The sequence below is a fragment of the Halichoerus grypus genome, chromosome 2 (assembly GCF_964656455.1).
Source record: "Halichoerus grypus chromosome 2, mHalGry1.hap1.1, whole genome shotgun sequence".
In the NCBI taxonomy this organism is placed as follows: Eukaryota; Metazoa; Chordata; class Mammalia; order Carnivora; family Phocidae; genus Halichoerus; species Halichoerus grypus.
In genome coordinates, this window is record NC_135713.1 from 198,589,001 (window position 1) to 198,616,178 (window position 27,178).

The 27,178-nt window shown below is 36.9% G+C and overlaps 1 protein-coding gene across 1 annotated transcript in view; it reads right to left on the reverse strand.

Moving 5' to 3' along the window:
- Positions 1-555: 555 nt before the first annotated feature.
- Positions 556-27,178, reverse strand: part of ABCA10 (ATP binding cassette subfamily A member 10) — a 60,089-nt gene continuing 33,466 nt past the window's right edge. Inside the window, 22 exon segments of the mRNA XM_078066391.1 lie at positions 556-654; positions 775-830; positions 1,257-1,299; positions 1,302-1,338; positions 5,524-5,664; positions 5,851-5,934; positions 5,936-5,962; positions 6,499-6,593; positions 6,667-6,742; positions 7,041-7,219; positions 8,322-8,413; positions 8,999-9,068; positions 9,070-9,114; positions 9,737-9,851; positions 10,744-10,835; positions 13,521-13,607; positions 15,284-15,403; positions 17,431-17,495; positions 22,008-22,137; positions 22,324-22,494; positions 23,482-23,589; positions 25,719-25,856. Of these exon segments, the coding sequence (XP_077922517.1) occupies positions 556-654; positions 775-830; positions 1,257-1,299; positions 1,302-1,338; positions 5,524-5,664; positions 5,851-5,934; positions 5,936-5,962; positions 6,499-6,593; positions 6,667-6,742; positions 7,041-7,219; positions 8,322-8,413; positions 8,999-9,068; positions 9,070-9,114; positions 9,737-9,851; positions 10,744-10,835; positions 13,521-13,607; positions 15,284-15,403; positions 17,431-17,495; positions 22,008-22,137; positions 22,324-22,494; positions 23,482-23,589; positions 25,719-25,856 (2,070 nt within the window).

Genomic DNA, 27,178 nt, shown 5'->3' on the forward strand with positions numbered 1-27,178 from the left:
ATGTTTTGTTTTGTTTGTTTGTTTTTTGAGAGAGAGAGAAAGAGACTGGCAGGGTGGGGATGGGGAGAGGGAGAGAGAGAGAATCTTAAGCAGACTCCCCACTGAGCGCAGAGCCCAACACAGAGCTCGATCTCACAACCCTGAGATCGCACTCTGAACTAAAACTGAGAGTCAGATGCTCAACCGACTGAGCCACCCAGGCGCCCCCGCCTCCAATGTTTTGTTTGTAAAACGTGCTCAGCATTCAGCTATATTGAAAATAATTTAAAAAAAAACTGGATTAATATTATGTGATTTTTGAATTAATACTGAGCAAAAATAGGCCTTATTAGTGATTAGTATAATGTCTGATTATGTTAATGTTCACTACCTTTCCCTATCTTTGCCTCTCCCTTCCATTCTAAAACATAAAAAACATTTAAATTCTTAATCATTATTGAATGTTGGAACTACTGAGTGTGTTTGTTACCTGTGGTAATTTGGAAGATTGTTCTAGAATTCTGGAAACTAATAATGTAGTAGGACCTAAAATCTCATGTTAGGAGATTCAGGGTTTTAAGCCTCTTCCTGTGGGAGGAGTTTCCATCTAACTGTTGTATCAACTTGATCATCAAAATTTCCCAGCTCCTGTTCTTTAGAGAGTTCTAAGAATACCTAAGTAGGGAGGAAATAAATAAGGAAAAAAAAATGTCAGGGTGTTTCTGAAAGACGATGTGCACAGAGATTCACACAAAGGCTCCCTGGATGGTGCTCACTGTTTTAAAGAAAACTCACCTGTTCCAAGGTAGCCTGAGAGAGGCTGTATTCTTCCATATCAAAGGTCTGTTCCACTGCATTGAAAGGGACTGACATTAAAGGCTTACATGTTTTTCACCAAAAGTGCTTAACGACTGAGCCACCCAGGTGCCACATTCTTGCTCCTCACACCTCTGACTATGATAAATATGGAGAAGCAAGAAGCTCAACTCAGTATTCTTTGGGACAACATGTTGATAATTATTCTCCAATACCATGCAATGGAACCAGGACAGAATATTCTAACTTACTTGCAGCTGAGTCTCCTTGTTAGCAGAGGGAAAATCAGGTGGAGTAAACCTGAGTGTAAAGCCACCACTACACTCCCTATAGAATATAGAAGACGAACCCAGTGGAGATTTTCTAAGTTTTGACTGATTATATAATTTTTCTACTTGAACTCATATAGTACATATTCCATGTGAAAATATGCACAACAGATAAAGTCTGTCTAAACTTACCTGCCTCTAATTTGAAAAAGGCCCAAGAGAGAGGGTGAACGTCTTTTCCACAGGTAATTTATACACTATCATGGAGGAATATCTGGGAGAAGGAAAAAGTCAGATTTATTGCAGTGTTACAATATTGGGGAGAAATTGATAGCTAAAAAAATTTTTTTTTTTAAGATTTTATTTATTTATTTATTTGAGAGAGAGAGAAAGAGAGAGAGAGAGAAGGAGCAGAGGGAGGGGCAGCGGGAGAGGGAGAAGCAGACTCCCTGCTGAGCAGGGAGCCCGATGCAGGACTTGATTCCAGGACTCCACGATCATGACCTGAGGGGAAGGCAGACACTTAACTGACTGAGCCACCCAGGCACCCTAAAAATTTCAGTTTTCTTTAAATAAAAAGGTATGTGGCTGTCCAATTTTCCCAACACCATTTGTTGAAGAGACTGTCTTTTTTCCATTGGACATTCTTTCCTGCTTTGTCAAAGATTAGTTGACCATATAGTTGAGGGTCCATTTCTGGGCTCTCTATTCTGTTCCATTGATCTATGTGTCTGTTTTTGTGCCAGTACCATACTGTCTTGATGATGACAGCTTTGTAGTAGAGCTGGAAGTCTGGAATTGTGATGCCGCCAGCTTTGCTTTTCTTTTTCAACATTCCTCTGGCTATGTGGGGTCTTTTCTGGTTCCATACAAATTTTAGGATTATTTGTTCCATTTCTTTGAAGAAAGTGGATGGTATTTTGATGGGGATTGCATTGAATGTGTAGATTGCTAGAGCTACCATATGATCCAGCAATTGCACTACTGGGTATTTACCCCAAAGATACAAAAGTAGGGACCCGAAAGGCTACGTGCACCCCAATGTTTATAGCAGCAACGTCCACAATAGCCAAACTGTGGAAAGAGACAAGATGTCCATCAACAGATGAATGGATAAAGAAGATGTGGTATATATATACAATGGAATATTATGCAGCCATCAAAAGGAATAAGATCTTGCCATTTGCAACAACGTGGATGGAACTGGAGGGTATTATGCTGAGCGAAATAAGTCAAACAGAGAAAGACATGTATCATATGACCTCACTGATATGAGGAATTCTTAATCTCAGGAAACAAACTGAGGGTGCTGGAGTGGGGGGTGGGGTGGGAGGGATGGGGTGACTGGGTGATGGACACTGGGGAGGGTATGTGTTCTGGTAAGCGCTGTGAATTGTGCAAGACTGTTGAATCTCAGATCTGTACCTCTGAAACAAATAATGCAACATGTTAAGAAAGAAAAAAAGAAGAAGAATGTAGCAGGAGGGGAAGAATGAAGGGGGGGAAATCGGAGGGGGAGAAGAACCATGAGAGACAATGGACTCTGAAAAACAAACTGAGGGTTCTAGAGGGGAGGAGGTTGGGAGGATGGGTTAGCCTGGGGATGGGTATTGAGGAGGGCACGTTCTGCATGGAGCACTGGGTGTTATGCACAAACAATGAATCATGGAACACTATATCTAAAACTAATGATGTAATGTATGGGGATTAACATAACAATAAAAAAAATTTATAAAAAAAAAAATAAAAAATAAAAAGGTAAATAGTTTAATTTGATAAAGCATGTATCTGAGCCAAATATCTTTAGCGATAAAAACCTGGTAACAACAAAAATCTGGTTGCTCTCAATTTAATGTTCAAGATAAATTCTGAAAAATTACTGATAAAGAATCTTTCATCCTTAGCCCGTGCCATCTTTCTTCCTGTGCTATATTTCTTACTTTCAAAAGCCAATACTTTAACATGCTCTCTGCAACACTTTCATCAAATTTTCCCCTCCGCTTTTAATTTTCAGTCTCTCATAATATTAAAACCTGTTGAACTTTCTCTTATTAAAAAAAAAAATTCTTTCTTGACCTCCAGCTCCCCTCTTCCCAAATAAGTTCATTTGTGACCTCCATGTTGCACAACCCAGTGAACACTCATCCTATTTTTAAGACTTCTCAAAAGCATTAAATAAAGTAGTAGACATCCTCCTTAAAACTAACACACACTCTCAGTTCCTGAAACAACCAAAATTTATGACTTTCTAACCCACTAGACCTGCTCTGTTTAATATTTTAGCTACTATCTCCATGTGGCTATTTAAATTTAAATTAACTAAAATAAATAAAATTCAATCTCTTGGTCACACCAGCCACATTGGAAGTGTTCCATGACCACATGTGGGTATTGGCTGCCATATTGGACAGCACAGACATAGGACATTTCCATCATTGCAGAAATTCTGTAGGATAGAGCTGTTTTAGACACACTTGAATTATTTGTCATTATGGTTATTGTGGTGGTGGTAGTTTCCCCACCAGCTTTTCTTCCTCAATCCAGGCTCGATACTGAGAGTTCCTGGGGCCCAACCTAGACCTCCCTTTTCCATCTCCCTTGTTGACTTCACCCACTCTCCTAACTTAATGGTCTTCTATTTGGTAAAAATGCTCCACATTGATGATTGCCTTTTCTTCTGAGCCAGAGCCCTACATCTCTGTATTCTGGCATCTCCACTTGGATATTTCTTTACACATCAACTATATGAGCTTTCTTTCCATCCTCTGCATATATAAAGTTTTTTTTTTTAAAGATTTTATTCATTTATTTGAGAGAGAGAGCACAAGCAGGGGGAGCAGCAGGCAGAGGGAGAGGGAGAAGCAGAGCCCCCCATTGAGCAGGGAGCCTGATGCGGGGCTCAATCCCAGGGTCCCAGGATAATGACCTGAGCTGAAGGCAGACGCTTAACCAACTGAGCCACCCAGACGCCCCTGCATGTATAAAGTACATCTTGACTTAAGTTCTTTGCACATTCTGTGTTCTCAAGAGTACCTCTTATCCCCATTCTTCAGTGGCCAAACTTTGCTCAGTCTTAAAGTCCTACTTTAATGCCATTTCCTCATTTCTTTGTATCTTCATTTCCTTAATATCCTTGTCCCCCAAAGACTGTGAGCACCATAAGAATCGTCTCTATTTATTGACTACTCTATACATGGTCTCCAGCATATAGTAGGTATTCAAGAAGTATTATTTTTTTAAGATTTATTTATTTTAGAGAGAGATTGAGCACAAGTGAGGGAAGGGGCTGTGGGAGAGAATCTTCAAGCAGACTCCTCACTGAGTGTGGAGCCCAATGTGGGGCTTGATTCTACAACCCATGAGATCATGACCTGAGCCCAAACCAAGAGTCGGATGCTCAACCAACTGAACAACCCAGGTGCCCCTCAATAAGTATTATTTTAAAAAAATGAATAGAAGTAATACATAAGAAAACCCTGTACATCTTTCTTTTTTTAAAAAGATTGTATTTATTTATTTATTTAGTCATTTAGTTAGTTAGTTTAGAGAGAGAGTGTGAGCAGGGGGGAGAGGCAGGAGGAAAGGGAGAAAGAAAATCCCAAGCAGACTCCCTGCTGAGCACAGAGTAGGACATGGGACTTCCTCTCACAACCCTGAGATCATGACCTGAGCTGAAATCAAGAGTCAGAGGCTTAACCAACCGAGCCACCCAGGCGCCCCACCCTGTACTTCTTTAAATTCAATTCAACTTTATTCTGCTATTCACATAGGTTTGGTTATCCCTGCTTGTAACTGATAGCTAACCACACACAAATTTAAAAGAACCATAGAGAGGATTAAATACCAATAATCAATTAATTTAGGATAGAGTGAATCTTTCTCAAGCAAAGGAGTGTGTGTTATTGGAGCTCTTGATACAATTTTACATTCAGTAAAATGCTATAGGTTGATGCATAATTTTCATTGTCTATTAACAAATATTAAGGGCCGCCTGGGTGGCTTAGTCAGTTAAGCAGCTGCCTTCAGCTCAGGTCGTGATCTCAGGGTCCTGGGATCGAGTCCTGCATCGGGCTCCCTCCTCAGTGGGGAGTCTGCTTCTCCCTTTCCCTCTGCCTGCCTCTCTGCCTACTTGTGCTCTCTATCAAATAAATAAATAAAATCTTTAAAAAAATTAAATTCCTGGTTTTGTTTGTACTTTGTTTCTAATTTTTGAACCATTCCATCATTTACATACACAGGCACATGAGCACACACACACCTCATCCACCTTTTCTGAGATATGAAACACTCACTGAAAAAGACTCTTCAGTTGCTCTTTTCTCTGTACATCCGAGTGACCTCCAAACAACTTGTTTTGTAATAAGTAAGCCAGCTCAGCCTTTCTCTTCCTGTCCAGATTCATCCAAGACTAAATTGAGTGTGCTGTACACTTGTCACCCAAGCCAAAAACGTCCTTTACCTTTCCTGCCGAGTAGCCTGTGGAAAGAGCTTCAGAATCTCTGTGTGGAGAGGCTCCACTCGAGTCGGGTCCTTCATTTTTATTTCTAGAAAATAATCTTTACCAAACTTTCTTTTCAGATGTTGAATGGATCCAATACACCTAATCCAGGGAAGAGAAAAAAGAGTTGAAAGAAAAAAAATTGGTCTTTTAATTTCCTCCTCAACTGCAAAGGCAGAGGAAAGTGATCATAGATTGAGGAGCTGAAGAGCACCAGCTGGTCACAGTGAACTGTAATTCTCTCTGTGAGAACTTGGGGGCCAAGTGTGGGTGTGGACGGGCACCCACCTCAGCCTTCCAGACACCATGATGGCCACTCCGTCACACACGGCCTCTGCCATGGCATGGGTGGTCAGGAGGCACCTCCTCTGTGTTTTTAACAATGGTCTGAATTGCCTGCCTAAAGACAAAGTAAGGGGCTGTTTGCATTTAGAAAGTAATTTGGGAAAACAGGTGAACAGAAAGAAGTATGAGGAATAATAGAAAACTCTGTATTCATTTACAAGAAAAAAAATCTTTGCTCTAGAGAGAAAGAAAAAAATTATACTGCATTATGTAATTATATTACCACATTAATTGGCTTCATAGAATGAAAAGCTGAAGATTGGGAAATAGTAAAATATGTTTGTTTAAAAAGTTGGAGTGAAGAGAAACACCACATTGTAGGATTGTCCATAACTGAAGAATAAAAGAAGAAGAATGAGGCAGGGGAAGAGGAGTAAGAAAAAGAAAATCAAAGCAAATACATGCAAGATTCTATTAGATTCTTAAAATGTCTATCTTTCCTCCCTTGGGGAATTTTGAACACTATATTGAGTTTCACTGAATTAAATACTAGAGGATGTGAGCCTCAAAGATAAAATGGAGCAAATGTAAAAAAATATATTAACTCTAGACTCATACTACTAACTCTACACTTAATACGATGCCCCTCACCACATTTGCTACTGTCCCTCGGGGTCCACCCCCGTGGACGGCTCGTCCAGAATCACCACTGACGGGTCTCCCAGGATGCTCAGCGCCAAGCACAGCTGGAAAGAGAGCAACAGCACATCTGGCACTGATCTGTGGGGTGCACAGAGTAACATGGAGCCCCCCTCCTACCTTCCTCTTTACTCCCTCAGATAAGGACTTCGTGGGAATTTTAAGTTGTTCCTGGAGCTTGAGAGCTTCCACCAATCTGACAAAAAAAAACCCACTGTGATTATACACAAAGCACATGTTCCTACCTAAACCAACAATATAGAAAACCTTAGCACCATCAACCTGAAAATAGTATATTAAAGTATATTAAAGGACCATTAACATCATCACAAACACTAAATCTTATGATTTGGTTCTTCTTCAGATTTCCCATCATTTTATTTGCATTTAAATTTAAAGACCTTGTTTTATGATCTCCTTTCCATATTTAATGAGGAAATGACATGTTCCTCCCTTCCTCCCGCTACAAAGTGTGAATGAGCCCTCCCCCCCACCGTGAAGTACTAAGAGCAGCATCCTGTTTGCCTATTCCTTTCACTGCGGTGTGCAACTCCAGGTGTTCCTGCACCATAAGACTGGGCCACAGTGAGTTTTCCTGAGGACAGTACCCCAAACACTTGAGGGTGTCATCTTCCACTTGCCTCAGTGATGTTCTGCAGCCTTGTAAAACCACCTGCATTGAACAATGAAAGTCAGATCCACATCCAGCTTTTGCTCCAATTCTCCTTCTACTGAAAGAGATAAAAGTGGCCATTAAGCCTTGTAAATGTTTGGTGGGACTAAAAACTGGTGCAGCCACTGTGGAAAACAGTACGGAGGCTCCTCAAAAAATTAAAAATAGAACTACCTTATGACCCAGTAATTCCACTACTGGCTATTTAACCAAAGAAAGCAAAAAAATCTAATTCAGAAAGATAAATGCCCCCCTATGTTTATCGCAGCATTATTTACAATGGCCAAGATATGGAAGCAATCCAAGTGTCCACTGATAGAAGAATGGATAAAGAAGATGTGGTATAGATCTACAATGGAATATTACTCAGTCATAGAAAACAATGAGATCTTGTCACCTGTGACAATGTGGATAGACCTAGAGAATATAATGCTAAGTGAAATAAGTCAGTCAGAGAAAGACAAATACCATATGATTTTACTCATATGTGGAATTTAAGAAGCAAAACAAACTAACAAAGAAAAAGTAAGACCAACAAAAAACTCTCTTATATACAGAGAACATAACTGGTGATGGTCAAATTGGTGGGGGGATGGGAGAAATAGGTGAAGGGGGATTAAGAGGACTGGGTAATGAGCACTGGGTGATATACAGCATTGTTGAATCATTATATTTTACACCTGAAACTAATAATAACGTTGCATGTTAATTTTACTTGCATTAAAAAAAAGTGGCCATAGGGGCACCTGGGAGGCTCAGTCAGTTAAGCCTCCAACTCTTGATTTCAGCTCAGGATCCTGATCTCAGAGTCGTGAGATAGAGCCCTGCATGGGGTCCTGTGCTGGGCGTGGAGCCTGCTTAAGATTCTCTCTCTCCCTCTCCCCCTGTCCACCCCCCCCCCCACATGCATGCTCCAAAAGAAAAAAAATTTTGGCCATTAAGCGTCACTATTTTTTGAGCATGCAAGGATATTTATTTATTTATTCGTTTATTTATTCGTTTTCTTAAAAAGTTATTTGATTTACTGATAGAAAAAAATAAGGATGCTATTGATATTTAAAGTGAAATTTCCCCTGGCAATGAGCTAGGTTCCTTCACGTACCACTCCTGCAGTTGGCTTTGTGTCTCCTGTTACTATTTTAACAGAAGTACTTTTACCAGCTCCACTGTGTCCCAACAACCCCAAAACTTCACCTGGAAGAAAGAGTCACCATTGATGTTTGTACTTCAAAGTTTGACTAACCTAAAATCACTTAGTTTAGTAACATTTTAAAACAAAATAACATTTTCAAACAACCCCTTCCCAATCTTCTATTTCCAGTGTGAATGGAAAGACTTGACTGGGGCGCCTGGGTGGCTCAGTCGTTGAGCGTCTGCGTTTGGCTCAGGTCATGATCCCAGGGTCCTGGGATCAAGCCCCGCATCAGGCTCCCTGCTCAGTGGGAAGCCTGCTTCTCCCTCTGCCACTCCCCCTGCTTGTGTTCCCTCTCTTGCTGTGTCTATCAAATAAATAAATAAAATTAAAAAAAAAAAAAAAAGACTTTGGATTTATAGTAGAATGAGTTGGTCTTCCTGACCTAAGACTGTGTTTCTTACCATTTGAATTGGGACATGGTTTTGAAACAGAAAACGTTTCTCTGCCAACATGTTAAGTATTTTTATAATTACATGTTAACCAAGATCGAGGAACAGTCTCAAAGAATGGAAAGTTTTCTCCTTTTCACAGTCCCAAACCTAAATAAATAAGGAACAACCTGATAAAGGGAACATTGTCCAAACCTTTTTTAACGCAGGAGACATTTCTTATGGCTATTTTCTTCTTTCTTGTTGAAAAGCAACTTTCCTTTCTTTTCTTTATATTCCTTGTGTAAACAGCTTGCCATTATGACTGGTTTCTGGAAAACATGACAAAACATGATTTTCCTGTTAAATCTCAGATATTTTGTGCACTCACGTTTTATCTTTCATGTCCTAGGTTAGGAATATAACCAGATTCTGTTCAGCCTCTTTTTTTTAAATGAAGTACCCAAATGTATGTTCATGAGAGACGATTACTACTTAGAAAACTAATTTCTAATCAAATGCATTGTGTTTGCATTATGCCCTTGGCACTAATTTCATTTCTGGTATGTTTCTTATTGATTTCCATACAGTGTAAATTTACTTGCTAATTATAGTTATTAATGTCACGACTTCAATATCATGCAAAATGAACCTTCGACTCTTGCAAAAGATGTGAGATCTTGTTAAGGTTGATAAAAATATCAGAGAATGTTTTGAATTACACTGATGAATAAAGACCTGGCAGGTTAAGATCCACAAAAAACCGAAGAAGAGAAAATTAAGAGTCATGACAAGATAGATACTTCAAAGGATATGATCTAAATATGACCTACACGTGCTAGTGTTACAGAAACAAAAGCATGTTTTGAAAATAAAAACAAGGAGTTCGTCAACTCTACAGGACAAGCTACCTAGCCTAGTGTTTTATAAAGGGTTCAAGTTACTTGTTTTCACCTCATTCAGGTTCAGAGTAGTGAGTGCATCTGTTGTGTTCACTCTTTCAGCTTGAACATCTTCTTCTTCTGGCTCTTCTGGATTTGGATGACTTTCCCTACTTCTTGAGGAGATCCTACAGAGAAAATACAATAACATAACAATGTGATTCTAGGGCGCCTGGGTGGCTCAGTTGGTTAAGCGACTGCCTTCGGCTCAGGTCATGATCCTGGAGTCCCTGGATCGAGTCCCGCATCGGGCTCCCTGCTCGGCAGGGAGTCTGCTTCTCCCTCTGACCCCCCCCCCCCCATGTACTCGCTCTCTCTCATTCTCTCTCTCTCAAATAAATAAATAAAATCTTAAAAAAAAAACAAAAAACAATGTGATTCTAGTTGTACAACTATCAAGAGAATGTAAGCCTCTACACTTAATTTACCCTCTGCTTTAAAAGAAAGAAAATGATTAATTTACTACCTACAAGATTCCCCTTGTAGGTAGCCATGTCCCTTGAAATATTTTGACTATTGTCTTTAAAACCTTTTATCCCATCTGTCAACTAGCTCTGGAAATTCCCTCAGATACAGACTTATCAGTGTTTTCAGTCTGCGGCCATCCAGATGGTCCTCACATTACATCATAAATGATCACCAGAATTGGCTTCTCTTCCCTTTTCAAAACATTCCACACCCATACTGAACACACCAGCTCATTATCATGTCTTCTCCTTGGGGACTGAACTTGTTGTAAGCAGGAGAAAAAATAAGCTTTGGGGCTTAACCACTGTTAAGAGAGATGCACAGAACAAAAACTCAACTTGCCTAAAATCGGTAAGACCCGTGACTTCAAAACTATGTATCCCTGCATTCAATCCAATGCTGTTATGCTGGGTTTTTTCCCCAGAATAACAATGTCTAATGTGCCTGGTTAAAAATTGGATAGCAAATCTAACCTAATAAATTGATGTTAAATGTACTGCTACAAACATTAAATATTTAAATTATATTCAGATGTTAATAAATGTTCCTGACCTGAAAACTGGATCTTTCCTCATTGTTTCTTTTACATACTTCATTTCCAGACACCTTATAACGAAAAGGAAAATGCTCCTCTGAAGGTGTGGGTAAAGGCAAAGAAAGAGAATTAGAATTAGCATCATCATGGGATTCAAATTCAGTGGACAATATTTGCCTTTTCTCATGGAAGATTTGATCATTTTCTTATAAATTTGACAAAATCCTTATAAAATACTTTCACAAGACAAGTTTATCTAAACCAACCCTCTCATGGTGGGGGGGGGTGGAAAGGGGGTGCAACTAAAAATCCTGCATTAAATTAAAAAAACTACTTTTTTAAGACATAGAAAAGCTGACAATATAGTAAGGATTTGTTTGTTTGTTTGTTTGTTTAATAGTAAGGACTTTTTAAGCCAAATCTAAGTGGATGCAGGGAGTAGGCTTGACAACAAAGCAACTCTCGACCTGGAGCTATTCTCCAAACCCTGAAACCTTCAAATTTCAGTTTTCACAGACTCTGCAGGAGAAGACGACAGAAGAAAGTATACGAGTATAGAGTTTTCTTCCAAGCAAGGACTAGAATAGGTGATCCTTTCACTAATAAAGTGGGGCCTCAAAGGGTTTCACCCTTGGTGAAGGACATAAAGAACACCTGGGAGAGCTGACCTTAGGGAATGAAGTGGAAAGAGAAGCCAGCCTATGCACAGATTTGTAGCCTAAATTCACATCACCTGAATTGTCCAAAAAATCTCAAGCCTGGAATTTAGTTAAAAGCAGTACCAAACGGGTAAGCATCCCAAAGAATTTGGCAGAAGCAGAAGCAAACAAATTGGAATAGAAATCCCAGAAATTGACCCTGCATATGTGGACATTTTATATATGAACAGAGGTGGCCCTGAATATCAATGGAAAAGCACAGGCTTTTCAACAAGTGGTGTTGGACAATTGGGTATCTTGAAAGACAGAAATGAAATAGACCCTTACCTTCCAACACGGAAAAAAATCAAGTTCAGATGACTGAAAACATAAATGTGTAAGGAAAATATACATCTTTTAGAGGACAATATAAAAGAATATTTTCATGACCTCAGAGAGGGAAAGATTTCTTAAACATTATGAAAAATGAAATAAAATGCATTCATTATCTTAATAGATTTAGTAAAAAAATTTTTGATTTTTTTTTTTAAGATTTTTATTTATTTGTCACAGAGAGAGCGAGCACAAGCAGGGGGAGTAGCAGGTAGAGGGAGAAGCAGGCTCCCCACTGAGCAAGGAGCCCGATGTGGGACTTGGTCCTAGGACCCTGGGATCATAACCTGAGCCGAAGGCAGATGCTTAACCAACTGAGCCACTCAGGCGTCCCAAATTTTGATTATTCTTGATGCACACAACCTTTGATAAAATTCAAGACTCATTCTTGATAAATAAATCAATAAGCAAAGACTAAAACCTCTAGTAAACTAGGAACTGAGAGAATTAACAAATACTTCATATTATAAACAGTTAACAGAATGCTAATGACTAAGTACTAAGAAGATTCTGAGTAAAATCATAAACAATGTAAGGATGCCTGCGAGCAATAGCATTACATTCCAGGGTTGGTTTGTTCTGTTACCCAGGACTGCACATTGTAATGAATATATGCTCTAATCAAACAATTGTACAACTTTAGTATTTATTAGTGGGCAATTAAAAATAATTGTGTGCAGAACATCTCTGCATTTATTTATAAAACAAAGAATATACATTTGATATACGAAGACTCATGTGGAAATGTATATAATTTCAAAAATTTATAAATTTATAAAAACTTAGGAATCTTCTCCCTCAACAAAGTCTTCTATCATTAAGAGAAAAAAAGGTCTGTAATCCATTTTGTTCCTCTTTTCTGTCTCAGTTACCATAATGCAGAGATACAACATTTATATTTTATTTCAGTGTCTTCTCCAGTTTAAAATTGCACTCAAGGGGTGTGTGGGTGGCTCCACTGATTAAGCGCCCCACTCTTGGTTTCGGCTCAGGTTATGATCTCAGGGCTGTGAGATCGAGCCCTGAAACAGGTTCCACACTCAGCGGGGAGTCTGTTGTGAGATTCTTTCTCTCCCTCTGCCCCCTGCTTGTGCTCTCTCTCTTTCTCTCTAAAATAAATAAAATCTTAAAAAAATAAAAAAATAAAATAAAATTCCACTTAATTTTTTACCTTTCTTTTTCATTACTCAAATTAGTTTATTTTTTTATCCATATTTAAATGAATTTTAGTCATACAGCATTTGTGGTATTTATATATAAATCACTTCAAATTGTCTTTGGATATATATCATATCAGTAACATATAATAATAGCAATCAAGTCTTTAGTATTTCTGGTATACATTATACTGTCATTGACTCCATATAGAAAAATACCCTTGGGGCACCTGGGTGGCTCAGTTGGTTAAGTAATGGACTCTTGATTTCGGCTCAGGTCATAATCTTAGGGTCGTGGGATTGAGCCTCACTCAGGCTCTGTGCTCAGTGGGGAGTCTGCTTGGAATTCTTTCTCTCCCTCTCCCTCCGCCTCCCCCCACCCATGCTCTCTCTCTCACTCTCTAAAATAAATAAATAAATCTTTTTCTTTTTAAAAAGAAAAAGAAAAATACCTTCACGTTTTGCTGCCATTATATTCGAATGTAGAATATAGCAAGAGTGAGTATTTTTAGGATATTTAAATTTGCCGTTATTTGAATAAGATCAAGTATATTACACAGTTATGAATCCTATGCAATAGACATTCTGGTAGAAAATTTTTCTTATGATTAAGACTGTTAAGAGAATGCTTTCATGGCCTTCCTTGATTTCATTATCCAGACCTTCCAAGTGTTTCATATATATATGGGATAGCTGTTGAAAGAAAACAAAGGCTAAATGAAAGTCTCTCTGCTTGATGCATATAAAATCTATACACTAAATATGCATATATTGTACTTGATGTTCCTTGAGGTGCCAGGGTATAATCCATGAATTGGGATAAGACTTGTTCTCTGATACTAAAGTCTGTTGATGAGCTGACATTCTTCCTTGGTTGTAATCTCCAATATTTTCTGTCTTCCAATTTTATGTAGTGGGGATTTGCAGATTTCTTTTTTTTTTCATCTAGCCTGATATTATTTTTTTTAAAGATTTTATTTATTTATTTAACAGAGACAGACACAGCGAGAGAGGGAACACAAGCAGGGGGAGTGGGAGAGGGAGAAGCAGGCTTCCCGCTGAGCAGGGAGCTCAATGAGGGGCTTGATCCCAGGACCCTGGGATCATGACCTGAGCCCAAAGCAGACGCTTAATGACTGAGCCACCCAGGCTCCCTAGCCTGATATTATTTTTAACCCGTGAATATTGTATATTTTGTTTGGATGTATCCTAATGTCTATGAAAATTCTCAGTATTCTTTCTGGAAAATTCTTGCAGTATTCTTTCTGGTTACTGTTCCGTTTTCATCATCCGCATCTCCTTCCAAAAACCAACTGAAGTTGATCAGAATGTTAAAACCCAAATAACAGGAGACAGCTAATTTTTTTACAATTGTAAAATAACTAGAAATACATGTGTTAAATATCAGAATAAGATAATTATTGAAATTAAGCACTAAATTTAGTTTTGCATCTCTATCAGTTCTATAAAATAGGTAAACAAGGGAGACTATATAATTCTCTTTATTCATCTTATTAAAAATGAATGTTTCCTTAGAAGAGTCAAATATTTTTTCTGCCAGTAAATCTTAAAATGGATTTTTAAAAATTACTACCATTTAGTGGGCTTGGCAGGAGATATATATATATATACACACATATATATATATAACAGTTTAAGAACAAACATTTCAATCCTTTTAATAGGCTCAATGGAATAAAATAAAATAAATAAAATATCTTTGACTATAGCTTTACAATCATTCCGATTCATCCTTCAAATGAATATTTTTTATCTGCCTTCTGTTAAGAAAATACTATAGAGCATTAACTATTCTTTCATTTTATTTAAGTTTTTATTTTAATTCCAGTTAGTTACATACAGTGTTATATTAGTTTCCAGAGTACAATATAGTAATTCAACAGTTCCATACATTACCTTGTGCTCGTTAAGGAGTGCACTTAGGTTAGGGGAGTGCACTTAAGTTAGGGGAAATGATAAAGTACAGAACTGTGAGGTAGATCAGATTTATCAACAGTTGCCCCAAATTCTCAGTAGTGCTTGGTTTCTCCCAGAAGTGCTTTGTAGCAACACACTTTTCTTCCCTTTCCAATCACACCTCCAAAGCAATTTATTGACACTAAGTGCCAAGCAATTAAAGAGCGCAGTATGTCACATCTTCCATGCAGTCTTATTTTTTAGGAAAAGGGACTTAAACACAGACATCAACCTTATTCAGTTTTGCAATCTTAATTTCAGAACTTATCAGCATTGAATAACTTCTAAATTTTATACCTGTTCCAACATTGGAATGGAATATGTAAAATCCAAAGATTTTATTAATGGGCTACATGGTTAAGGCCAGTCACACAGTGGGTAATATTGCTCACCTTTACTAAAAACATGAAAAATCCAATTAAAGTGTAGAAAGGCATTGAAATCATGCATAAAATTAAACTGGGTTTTTCAAATTCAGCTGATGATAGGAAGTTGAGTGAAAGTAATGAGATCTAAAAGAAAAATAGCCAGAGGTATTATAATTTTCTCAGTCATTATATAATATTTTAAGCTATTTTCTATGAAGAATCTGTTTTCCTAGGAGATATTCTCATTTTCAGTTTTCACCTTATATATAGCAATATTGTTAGGATTTCCTCTTTAGGAAGCATGAAACTATCATTACAACTGAAACACGGGATTATAATAAAGTCTGACATATTCATCTAAAAGATTTTATACTACCTGATATGGATGGAGAGCAACAAAAAAAGAAGGGATGTAACATTATTTTATCACCCAGAATCCTCAAATGCCTTCACCATCAGGATAAACTTAAGAATTAACTGGCAATATGACTTGGGAACTTAAAGGACAAAATAAATATTGAGATGGGTATTTATTGCCATATTTAAGCAACAGGAGAAATACAAGAATTATCCATTTTGATACTAACGTAGGAAAATTGAAAGGTTTAAAACATCCTCAGAGGAGTGAATAAGTCATGGGGATAAAAGGCACAGCATAAGAAATAGAGTAAATGACATTGTAATAGCATTGTATGGTGACAGATGGTTGCTACACTTGCGGTGAGCATAGCATAATGTATACTTGTGGAATCACCATGCTGTACACCTGAAACTAATGGAACATTGTGTGTCAACTATGCTAAAAAAAATCCTCAGAGAAAAATAATAGGGACAGCACTGCCCTGTACGTAGCAGCCCATATTCCCACCCAGACTACTTTGGTAGTTTCCTAAGCGGACTCCCTGGCTCTGGTTCTCCTTCCATTACAAATCCAGGGGACATTCTGAAGAATGGTTTGGTTTGGTTTGGATAAGAATCACTTTCTTTTACATATTCCATTGAATGTAAGACTGATTGCAAAGACTGTTTTGTTCAAGCAAAGTGGCACATTAACAGAGAAATGCAATAAATATCAATGAATGAATACTGGGAAGGCAAAGAGTAAGGAGGATTTCTCATTATGTTTTTTATTCATCAAACAATCAAAAAAGATACATATTAAGGGTCCAATTTATGCAAAACATTTTGTTAAGTGGGACTGTAGTTACTGTAGTTGTAAGAAAAGAGGAGAAAGAGAAGAGGATAGAAACTCCTATTGAGCATCTACGGAGCATTTACTGTTTGCCAAGTACTTGGATGAACTATTTACTAGCACTCTGATAGTTAATGTGCTTTGAAAAACTCAATCTTAACCCTTTAGAGTACTATTGTTATTATACATATTTTCTGAGGTTCAGATAACTGAAGTAACTTGCCCAATGACTTCTAACTATTCTGTGCTAGATCAAGGATTCAAACTGGGGGCCATCTGACTCCAGAGCCCAAACTCTTAACCACTGTACTTTTTGTTGTATGAGTCAATTGTCCATACATCAAGTCAATGTACAATGTGTTGGGTGTCAAGATATCTATGAAACAATACAACAAAAAAGCATATAAATAATGTTTCCTCCACAAGAACAAGAAACATTTTCTGAAGGAAAAAGCAATATAAACTGAAATAATCTTAGGGTTCATTAGTTTATTTTATAACCTTGTATCAGAATCTCCTTGAAGATTTATTGCCCATACCATTTATAATGATTAAAGGTTTTGCTTTAACAAAATATAGAGCAATATGTCTTAAGTTTTAGAAAACTGAAGTTAAACTTTCTAATTCTATAAATGCAATGAAATAACTTATCTTTGACCACCCTACCTCCTTCCTCCTATTCCCTTTCTTTCCATTATCTTACTGCACTAATTACCTCATCTATCTTGTCCCAAACATCAGGAAAATAAAAAAGAATCCTCCCATTAAATCTTCCCTCTGGCAAACAATAGCAACAACAGTACATTTTAAGGAGTTGTAAAACACTTCCTGTTTCTACTTCCCCTTTTTATATTTACTCCTCCATCTGCTATAAACTAGATTCTACATTCACTGCTTTACAAAACTGCAGTTTTACAAGTTAGTGGTGGACTTCTATATGTAGAAATACAGAGGAATAGATATCCTAAAAAGACCTTACCCACACCATTTGAAACAAATGCCCTTCAAATACACTGCTAGTCTCAGAAAAACAGTGAGGGAATTCTTTAAGGGCAAAAACAAAGTCTGAAACCTGACTTGGACCTTTAAGTAAACACTAAATCTGAAAGACCTGGGAACAAATGCTTATTCCAGTTCGGGGATGGACAGGCAAAGACTTCGGCCCTCCTTAAGGTCCTTCCCTCCAAGTACCTTCAATAGAATAAAGAGTAACCCTCTTTATGAGTATTCCTTGCAAATCCCATATTAAGGCATGATACTCTAAGATGGCTTATGCAATCCTATGTGGGTTCTACACTGTACGTCTTGTGAAAGTAACTGAAAATTCTTTTAGGATGAAGACATCCCCAATTTGACATCTTGAGAGTTCCATACTTAAAGGTCAACTAAATATGTGCTCCCAGTTAAAAAAAAAAAAAAAAAAGGAAAGAAAGCCAAACATACAAAGCAATCAGCCATAATAAGGGTGAATGAGGAGGGAAAAAAAAACAACACACACACACATATTAAAACTATCTGTAGACTATTAAAATTGTCAAATAACAAGCAAATATTATTTTCAATTAAATGTATAAGGAAATCAAACCTGGAATAAAGAACACAAGCAAGTAACAAAAGACCATGAGGAATAATTGGACATGTTTGAAAGAGAACCAATTAGAGTTTTAGAAAACAAAGTTGAAATTTTTAAAAGCCAAAGATCAGAAATAAATTAGAAAGAGCTGAATACGAAATAACTGAATTGGACAGAAATTCTGAAGCATTTCCCAGAGTGCAGCAAGGACAAGGATATGGAAAATTTGCACAAAATGCTAAGAGATGTGGAGAACAGACTGAGAATAACACTAACACTATCTCAGTAGACTCCAGGGAGCAAACAATAAATATTTTATTTTTACTTTAGTAAGAGAGGTAATATTTGAAGAGATACTGGCTGAGAATTTCCCTGAACTGACAAAAGAATTCATGGATTCAGGCAGCACAATTAATTTTTAAAAAGATAAATAAAAAGAAATCCACACCTAGAAACGCTGTAATGAAATTAAAGATGCTAAAGTCAAAGACCTTAAGAGCAGTCAAAGATGGATCTTCTACAAAGGCGTGGCAAAAGAACTGACAGCAGACATCTCAATAGCAAAAACGTCAGCAAGAGGTTGAGTATATTTATGTGATAAAAGAAGATAATTGCCAACCAAGAAATGCATATGCAGTCAAATTAACTTTTTTTAATAGCTCTCTATGTATAGTTTTATTTATTTTTTTATTTGTTTATTTATTTATTTGACAGAGAGACACAACAAGAGAGGGAACACAAGCAGAGGGAGTTGGAGAGGAAGAAGCAGGCTCCCACAGGGAGCCTGACGTGGGGGCTTGATCCCAGGACCCCAGGACCATGACCCAAGCCGAACGCAGGCACCCAACCAACTGAGCCACCCAGGCACCCCCCAGTCAAATTAACTTTTAAGAATGAGAGTGAAAAAAAGAATAATAATAAAAAAAAAGGCCCTAATAAGAGAGAAAAAAGACTAAGCTCCAAGTGTGAATAGTGAACAAATAATGGTCAACAAAAAGTGTCTGCAAATCTTTTTTAACTTCCTAAAATAATAATAATAATAATGTTTATTTGTGAGATTTAGAAAAAGAAAGAACAAAACACTAGAGAACAGCATGTAAGTAGGGTAAGCAATTATTGATCATAAAGTCTCCAAACACAGCATTGGAAGTAATTAGGATATTGACTAACTTCAGGCTTTGTTAAGTTTAATATGGGGGGAAAATCAAGGATATCATGGGCTGAATTATGTCCCCTTCAAAATTCATATGTTGAAGTTCTAAGCCTGGTAGAACATGACTGTATTTGGAGATAGGGTCTTAAAAGAGGTAATTAAGATTAAAGAGGTCACGGGGTGGGCCCTAATCCAATATGACTCTTGTCCTTATAAGAAGAGGAAATTGGGACACACACACACACGAAAGACCATGTGAAGACACTGGGAGATGGTGGCCATCTACAAGCCAAGGAGAAGGCCTCAGAAAAACAACTCTGCAGACACCTGGATCTTGGACTTCTACCTCCAGAATGATAAAAAATAAGTTTCTGTTGTTGAAGCCACCCAATTTGTGGTACTTTATTATGGCATTTGCAGCAAACTAATGCAAAGAGTAACCACTAAGGTAATAAAATCTGGTTTATGACTTCCAAACCAGAAGAGGGTAAAATGTGGAATAAAAGAGAATAAACAAATGTTTTTTAGAAGATTTTATTTGTTTATTTGACAGAGAGAGACACAGCGAGAGAGGGAACACAAGCAGAGGGAGTGGGAGAGGAAGAAGCAGACTCCCCGCTGAGCAGGGAGCCCAATGCGGGGCTTGATCCCAGGACCCTGGATCATGACCTGAGCTGAAGGCAAGACGCTTAACGACTGAGCCACCCAGGTGCCCTGAGAATAAACAAATTTGATTGAATAAAAAACCAAAAGCAAGAAAGACAGGAAGCCACATAATGCATATAAATATATAAAGCCATAAAGTAAATATACATAAATATAAAGCCATAAAGTAAAATGATATAAACAAATTGAAATATATTAACAATCACAAGAAATTCATTAAATTAAAAGCATGGATTGTCAGATTGAATTTAAAAACAACAACAAATAAAATCCAACTACATTCAGTTGACGAAAGACACACATTGAAGCATAAGGGACACTGAAAGGCTGAAAGTTAACACATGCAAAAAAGATTTACCAGGCAAATACTGAATAAAAGAGATGTGGTGAACTTTTATTAATATCTGATATATTGACTTTAAGACCAAAAACCATTATTAGAATAAACAGGGTCACTACATAATGATTCCAGACTGAATGCACCTAATAAAATACAGCTGACCCTTGAAAAACATGATTCTGAACTGTGCAGGTCCATGTATACATGGGTATTTTTCAGTAAATACAGTTCTGGAAAATGTATCTTCTCTTCCTTATGATTTTCTTTTTTTTTTTTTCTTATGGTTTTCTTAATAACATTTTTTTCTCTAGGTTGCTTTGTTGTGAGAATACAGTATATATGTAACATACAAAATACGTGTTAATCAACTGTTTATGTTATTGGTAAGGCTTCCAGTCAACAGTATATATTTTGGGGGAGTCAAAAGTGATATGCATAGTTGGGACTGTGTAGAGGGCTGGGGCCCCTAACCCCCATGCTGTTGAAGGGTCACATGTAGTCTCAAAATACATAAAGCAAAAATTGATTAAATGAATGGATGAAACTGACACATCTACCTTTTATTGGGAAACATAAGGGAAAAAAAACAAATAGATCAAGGACTAATTCCAATAGTTAAGGAGGCATTACCTTGTTAGGACATTTGACTATTGTAGCACAACCACTTATAAAATTGACCCGAGGAATGATATGATTAGGTATTATAGGAAGGACACTTAGAGACTAAGAAGCAATTTAATAGCCTTTAGGATTTCTGCTGGCATACTGAGTTCTCCAACTGGTTGTATTTGTGGCATTCCTGTCCACACAAAATCCAACCTTTGGATATTATCCACAAAGACCAGCCACTGTGACTATAACAGCCCAAAGAAGTAAGATGTTGGGTCTCTTTACCCCTAAACCTTCTATCCTGTCCCCAGGATATATAGGAGAAAGGAAAATCCAGAAGAAAATGGAAGAATAAAAAGATAGACCTTGCTCCCTTTCTTACTACTGGTCCCCAAACTAAGGACATGCCTGAAATGGGTTTGGGGACAGAGCTATACACTGCTTATGAGATTAAAGTTATGATTTGGATGTGGCTGGCCTTTTCAGTTTTTTTTTTTTTTTAAGATTTTATTTGTTTATTCATGAGAGACAGAGAGAGAGAGAGGCAGAGGGAGAAGCAGGCTCCCAAGGAGCAGAGAGCCCGATGCAGGACTCGATCCCAGGACCCTGGGATCATGACCTGAGCCGAAGGCAGACGCTTAACCATCTGAGCCACCCAGGCACCCTGGCCTTTTCAGTTCTTAAGGTGAATCTTAATTAACTGTTTTAATATCTGAAATGATCAGAAAGCTATGGTATATTCTCGAAATGTCAACAAAGTATATTATTAATCAAACTTTTTCGTGTTTATTTATGTTACTAGTCAATATGGCCACCTATCACACTTTTTTTTTTTTTAATAAGTAGAATTATTCAGGAGGAAAACTACACTGAGTAGAGAGGGTTAGGTTCAGGTATGATTCTTTTAAGTTTTACCCACTCTGTAAAATGAGGGAACTGTCCCAAGTGATCTAGTCTTTGATGATAGATAAGCCATGCCAAGATTTCTACAGATATTTTGCTTCTCTCCAAAGAAACAGAGATGTAAAAGAAAAACCCCAAAGAACAGATGGAAAATAGGAGAAAGAAAATGAACAATACTAAAACCAGAAACACAGTCCAACAATAATGGAAGTACTAAAGAAGTAATTCCATTCTTTTCTAAGTAAAGTATTTACACTTAACTTTGCATTTTTAAAAATAAGCTTTAAAAAAACTTAATACAAATGTGCATACTACATGGACAGATACTTACAATAAGAAAGCCAAGAGACCAAAAGCCACTATTCTTTCTCCTATTGCAAAAGATGAATGAAATCACGTATGTGAATATAAGAGAAGCTGAACAACCAACTATGTAAACCACCTACGAACAATAAGGTCAATAGCAAGAGAGCTGGCTGGTGACGTGTGGGACAGGGAATGGGGAGATAATTAGATCATAAGGCTGTGTAAGGCGATTTTCTTACGTACACCTTTTGTTAATGAAAGATATTTGTTTTGATTCTATTATTATATTCAGCCTGGTTAAAAAAAAAAAATGATCGCTTACAAGAGCAAACATGAGTCCCAGTGAAAAGTTGAGGTCCAAAATCATGAAGTAGTTAATTAAATATATTGAAAGAAGAATCAAGCAGTATAACGGAATGTCCACCAAAGCCTGTCCAATCCAGTATGCTGAAGGACACAGGCCTGAAATCCATAACTGAGACCAAGTTTTTTGCTGATAAAGAAACAGAAGGGATATAGAAGGGTTTGAAATGTTAGTTAGAAAATGTACTTCATTTATGCAAATATTAATTCTTGGTAAACTTTAGAAATAGCATGTTGTAGTAGCAGGTAGGTTTTTTTTTTTTTGTCTATATTATTTTATATGGTGAATCTGAGCTTCAGTAACTTTCTAACCCACGTTTAGGTAAGCAGGCCTCAGGACAACTAAGACATTAACACGATCACAAAGAATACAGTGTCTCTGTGACTGGAAGATAGGTTTCTCCTAAGTATCTGACATCCAGCGTGGGACTGTGTATAGCCAATGGCTCAACATGAAAGGTCTGACTTATTTGTAAAGTTGGTTTACTTTTTGATGTAGATAAATAAAAATGACTATCACATAAATTTTTAAAGGCCACTTTACAAAAGCATAGTTAAAGCTTCGGAAACATGGTATATCTTATATTTGATGCTCTGTTTAAAAATACAAATTCCAGGGGCGCCTGGGTGGCTCAGTTGTTGGACATCTGCCTTCGGCTCAGGTCATGATCCCAGGGTCCTGGGATGGAGCCCCGCATCGGGCTCCCTGCTCAGTGGGGAGCCTGCTTCTCCCTCTCCCACTCCCCCTGCTTGTGTTCCCTCTCTCGCTGTTTCTCTGTCAAATAAATAAAATCTTAAAAAAAAAAAAAAACACAAATTCTGTTTGGAATTGTGAAATAACAACATGATGTCAAAAAATAGCACATTTTCACCTCCACAGTTGATTTAGTATGATTCCCTTTAAAGGTGAGGCAAGTTCACTGTGTTGAATAGTGAACTTTCTGACCCCTTTGAATGATTAACCATTTAATAGAATCTATAATGAGATTAAAGCAATGACATATTTATGTGTAAACATATTTTTCTTGAAGAGCTATCCTGAGTGCATAAAACAATGAAGTTCTAACTACTAAAGTCAGATAAAGTCATCTTTCTCCCCCTCCCCTCCCCCTCTTACTTTGCAATCCCTGATGCTGCTCATGCCAATGTAAGGAGAAATGCAGTTTGCAAGGACCAAGAGAAATAAGGGTCCATTCAAAGAACCAAAGTCCACCATTAAGACATTCTGAAGTTCAAAGCACACCTGTAAAATGTCGAAATTGTTACATGTCATACAATCAAACATAGTTATATGTTTTTGAGAAATAGTGAGAAGTCCAGAATGGAAACATACACCTAATTTAAGAAGCAAACAAAGAGAGAAGGAACCATATTTTGTGACCCCTAATAGCGGGTCGCATTCCCAGGAACTGCATGGTATCAAAAGAAATTTTATTTTATTTTTTAAAGACTTTATTCATTTATTTGACAGAGAGAGACACAGCGAGAGAGGGAACACAAGCGGGGGGGGTGGGAGAGGGAGAAGCAGGCTTCCCGCGGAGCAGGGAGCCCGATGCGGGGCTCGATCCCAGGACCCTGGGACCATGACCTGAGCCAAAGGCAGACGCTTAATGACTGAGCCACCCAGGTGCCCCCAAAAGAAATTTTAAAAACCTGAATTTTATAGGCGTGTATTTAGAGAGAATGAGCAGGTTCTCTTTCATATTTTCATCTAGTAATTGTTAAATGAAGACACATACTCTTTGGAGCTGCACTGATATTCTCGGAAGCTGCCATTTGTTTTAGTTCCCTATTTCCCAGTAGATGAATTATAGATAACAGCCTCTAAAACTCTAATAGTAATTGTCTTGAAGCTGTTCCTATGTTCTTGTCCCTAGCTACAAGATATAATTAGAGGAGAGCAAAATCTTTCTTGCATAACTTCTTGACTTCTAGAAATGTTTAAATTAATCTTTAAGGCATGGACAGGTCTTACTATAAATCTAAGTTGTTTTCCAGACAGGGTAATTGATTACTGTTATAACAATAGACTAAAAAAAAAAAAAAAAAAAAAAAAAGTACAGAAATGGCCTTATTTCATATGCAAAAAAATAGAGGTGCCATTATATAAATTTCTTACTGTAAAAATTTCATTCTCTACAACCATTATGCATATACTTGCAAACATCTACCCAATTTCCACAATTTGTCCCTTTTTTATCTACCATAACTAAACACACCTGAGAGGCTGAGAATGGTTATTAGAATTACATATCATCAAAAATTGCACTATATTCCACAAGAGATAAAACATAAAAGAGCCAAGACCCAAAAGGACACTTCAGAATTTAAAATGATAGAGAAAACACTACAGAACCGTTAAATAATCATAATTTTAGAGTTGGGGCCATACATTCTCATAAATTTCACACACACCCTCCACGCTTTCATTAGCCAATGTATATCACTTACTCAACAAATTCCCCCAGGAAGATGTGATGTAAGACTAAGGATTTGCATGTGAGGCTTTGCTGGTATGCTAGATTGCTAAGCAAATCCATTGGTTCACTGATTTCAGCAAATATGTATTGGGTACCTAGGTTAAGTGTGAAGAACTACTTAAGAATGAACCAAACAAAGCCCAAATTATGATTCTTTAACAGGTCTATTATTTTTCTCTATCATTTTAAAGTTTTCAGTGTCCTTTTGGATCTTGGCTCTTTTAATGTTCTATGTCTTGGGGAGCTGGGTATAATTTCTGATTAGACAAGATTTTAGACTAGAAGGATGAGGCCAGTGATAAAACAAGTCTATAGTGTGGTATCCAGGTGGTAATATATGGAAAAATAGATCAGCAGGAAGGATAGAAAATGATAAATTACATTTAATTTACTAAGGCAAGAAATTTTATCATATATTTGTTTTTTTCATTAAAAATATGAGATTAAACATAAAACTCCTTGAAAAGTTCTTGATCTTTCATAATAAGTAATAGCAAACATGGACTGAATGCTAACTCTCCCTGCTACAAGAATATAAGCTCCAAAGAGTGGAATTTTTGTCTATTCTGTTCATGCTGTATCCCCAGCCCCTGAAAGTACCTGGAAGACAAAAAATATTTGTAGAATGAATGAAAAATGTATATGTCAGGCTCTGTTCTAGGTCCTCAGGAAACTGATTTAATCCTCACAATAATCATATAATTTAGGTACAATTATATTCCCCATTTTACAGATGAAGACAGTGAAGCAAGGAATGGCTAAGAAACTTGCTAATACACAGTAAATAGGATTCAAACTCGGGTGGTAGGCTATAGAGTTCTTGCCCTTTATCCCTCGCTAAATTGTCTCTTATATAAGTCAGTACCATACTTACAAAAGGCAATGTGCTTCGCTCTGTTTTAATAAGCTCTGTAAAATTAAAAATTCCAAGAAGGGCATTGCTAATAATTCCCATAAGAACAGGAAAACAAGTCATTCTCTTGGTATTACATGCAACTGAAAATCTGTAATCCTTTAAAAAAACACAAATATAAGTTCCAAATTCTTAAAACAAATATATTTATTGTATAGTTTATAAATTACCACGGTGGAATTAAGGTGAGAAAGAGACTATTAATTTTTCTTTGACACTGCAGCCTTTTTGAATTGTTGAATTGTTATAAGAATACATTATTTTGGTAATCCAAATGACTTATTCTATAAATGAAATAGATGAACATTCACTAATACGGAAAGATGTCAAAGATTTAGATCTTATGTGACAGAGAGAATTGTAGGACACTCTAATACAATTCCAATTCAGAAAATATATTTTCAAATATAAGATGGTCCTATAAATAGTGAGTTTGTGTTTTTATAAAGGAAAAGAGTGTAGAAGACATTTACCAAATGATTAACAGTTAGAAATATAATATGGAAAAATTAAGAAATAAAATTAGAGGGGTGCCTGGGTGGCTCAGTCCATTAAGTGTCTGCCTTCCTCTAGGAGTCCTGGGATCGAGTCCCGTGTCAGGCTCCCTGCTCAGCGGGGAGTCTGCTTCTCCCTCTCTCTCTATCCCTCCCCCTGCTTGTGCTCTCTCTCTTTCAAATAAATAAATAAAGTAAAAAAAAAAAAAAGAAATGAAATTAGGGAATTTTACCTTTTATATTATATATTCTAGTAATGTTTGAATTTATTAAATATGCATTGCTTTTTTCTCCTTTATTGAGGTATAATTGACAAACAGAATTGTAAGACACTTAAAATGTACATCATAATGATTTGACATACATATACATTGTGAAGAGATTTCTCCCATCTAGTTAATATATCCATCACCTCACATGTACACATATGTATGTGTGTGCACATGTATGTATATATGAGAACATTTATGTTCTGCTCAGCAAATTTCAATTATACTATAGTGTTATCAACTATAGTCTCCATATTATACATTAGGTCTTTAGATCTTATTCATCTTATAGCTGAAAGCTCGTATCCTTTTACCAGTCTAACCCTATTTCCCCTACCCCCTAGTCCCTGGCAACCACTTTTCTATTCTCTATTTCTAGGAGTTTGACTTTTTTTTTTTTCCTACTTATAAGTGATACCATGCAGTATTTGCCTTTCTCTGTCTGGTTTATTTAACTTAGCACCATTCCCTCAAAATCTATCCATGTTGTTGCAAAACATGCATTGCTTTTACAACAAATAAAATCACTAATAAAAGATGATCCCTTTGAGAAAAAACATGCTCTTTAAAGGATTAAAATTTCATACCTTACTCAAAAAGGACTCAAGTTATACTGATATAGAACACTTGAGTTGCTTTTCTATAGATCTAAAGTATT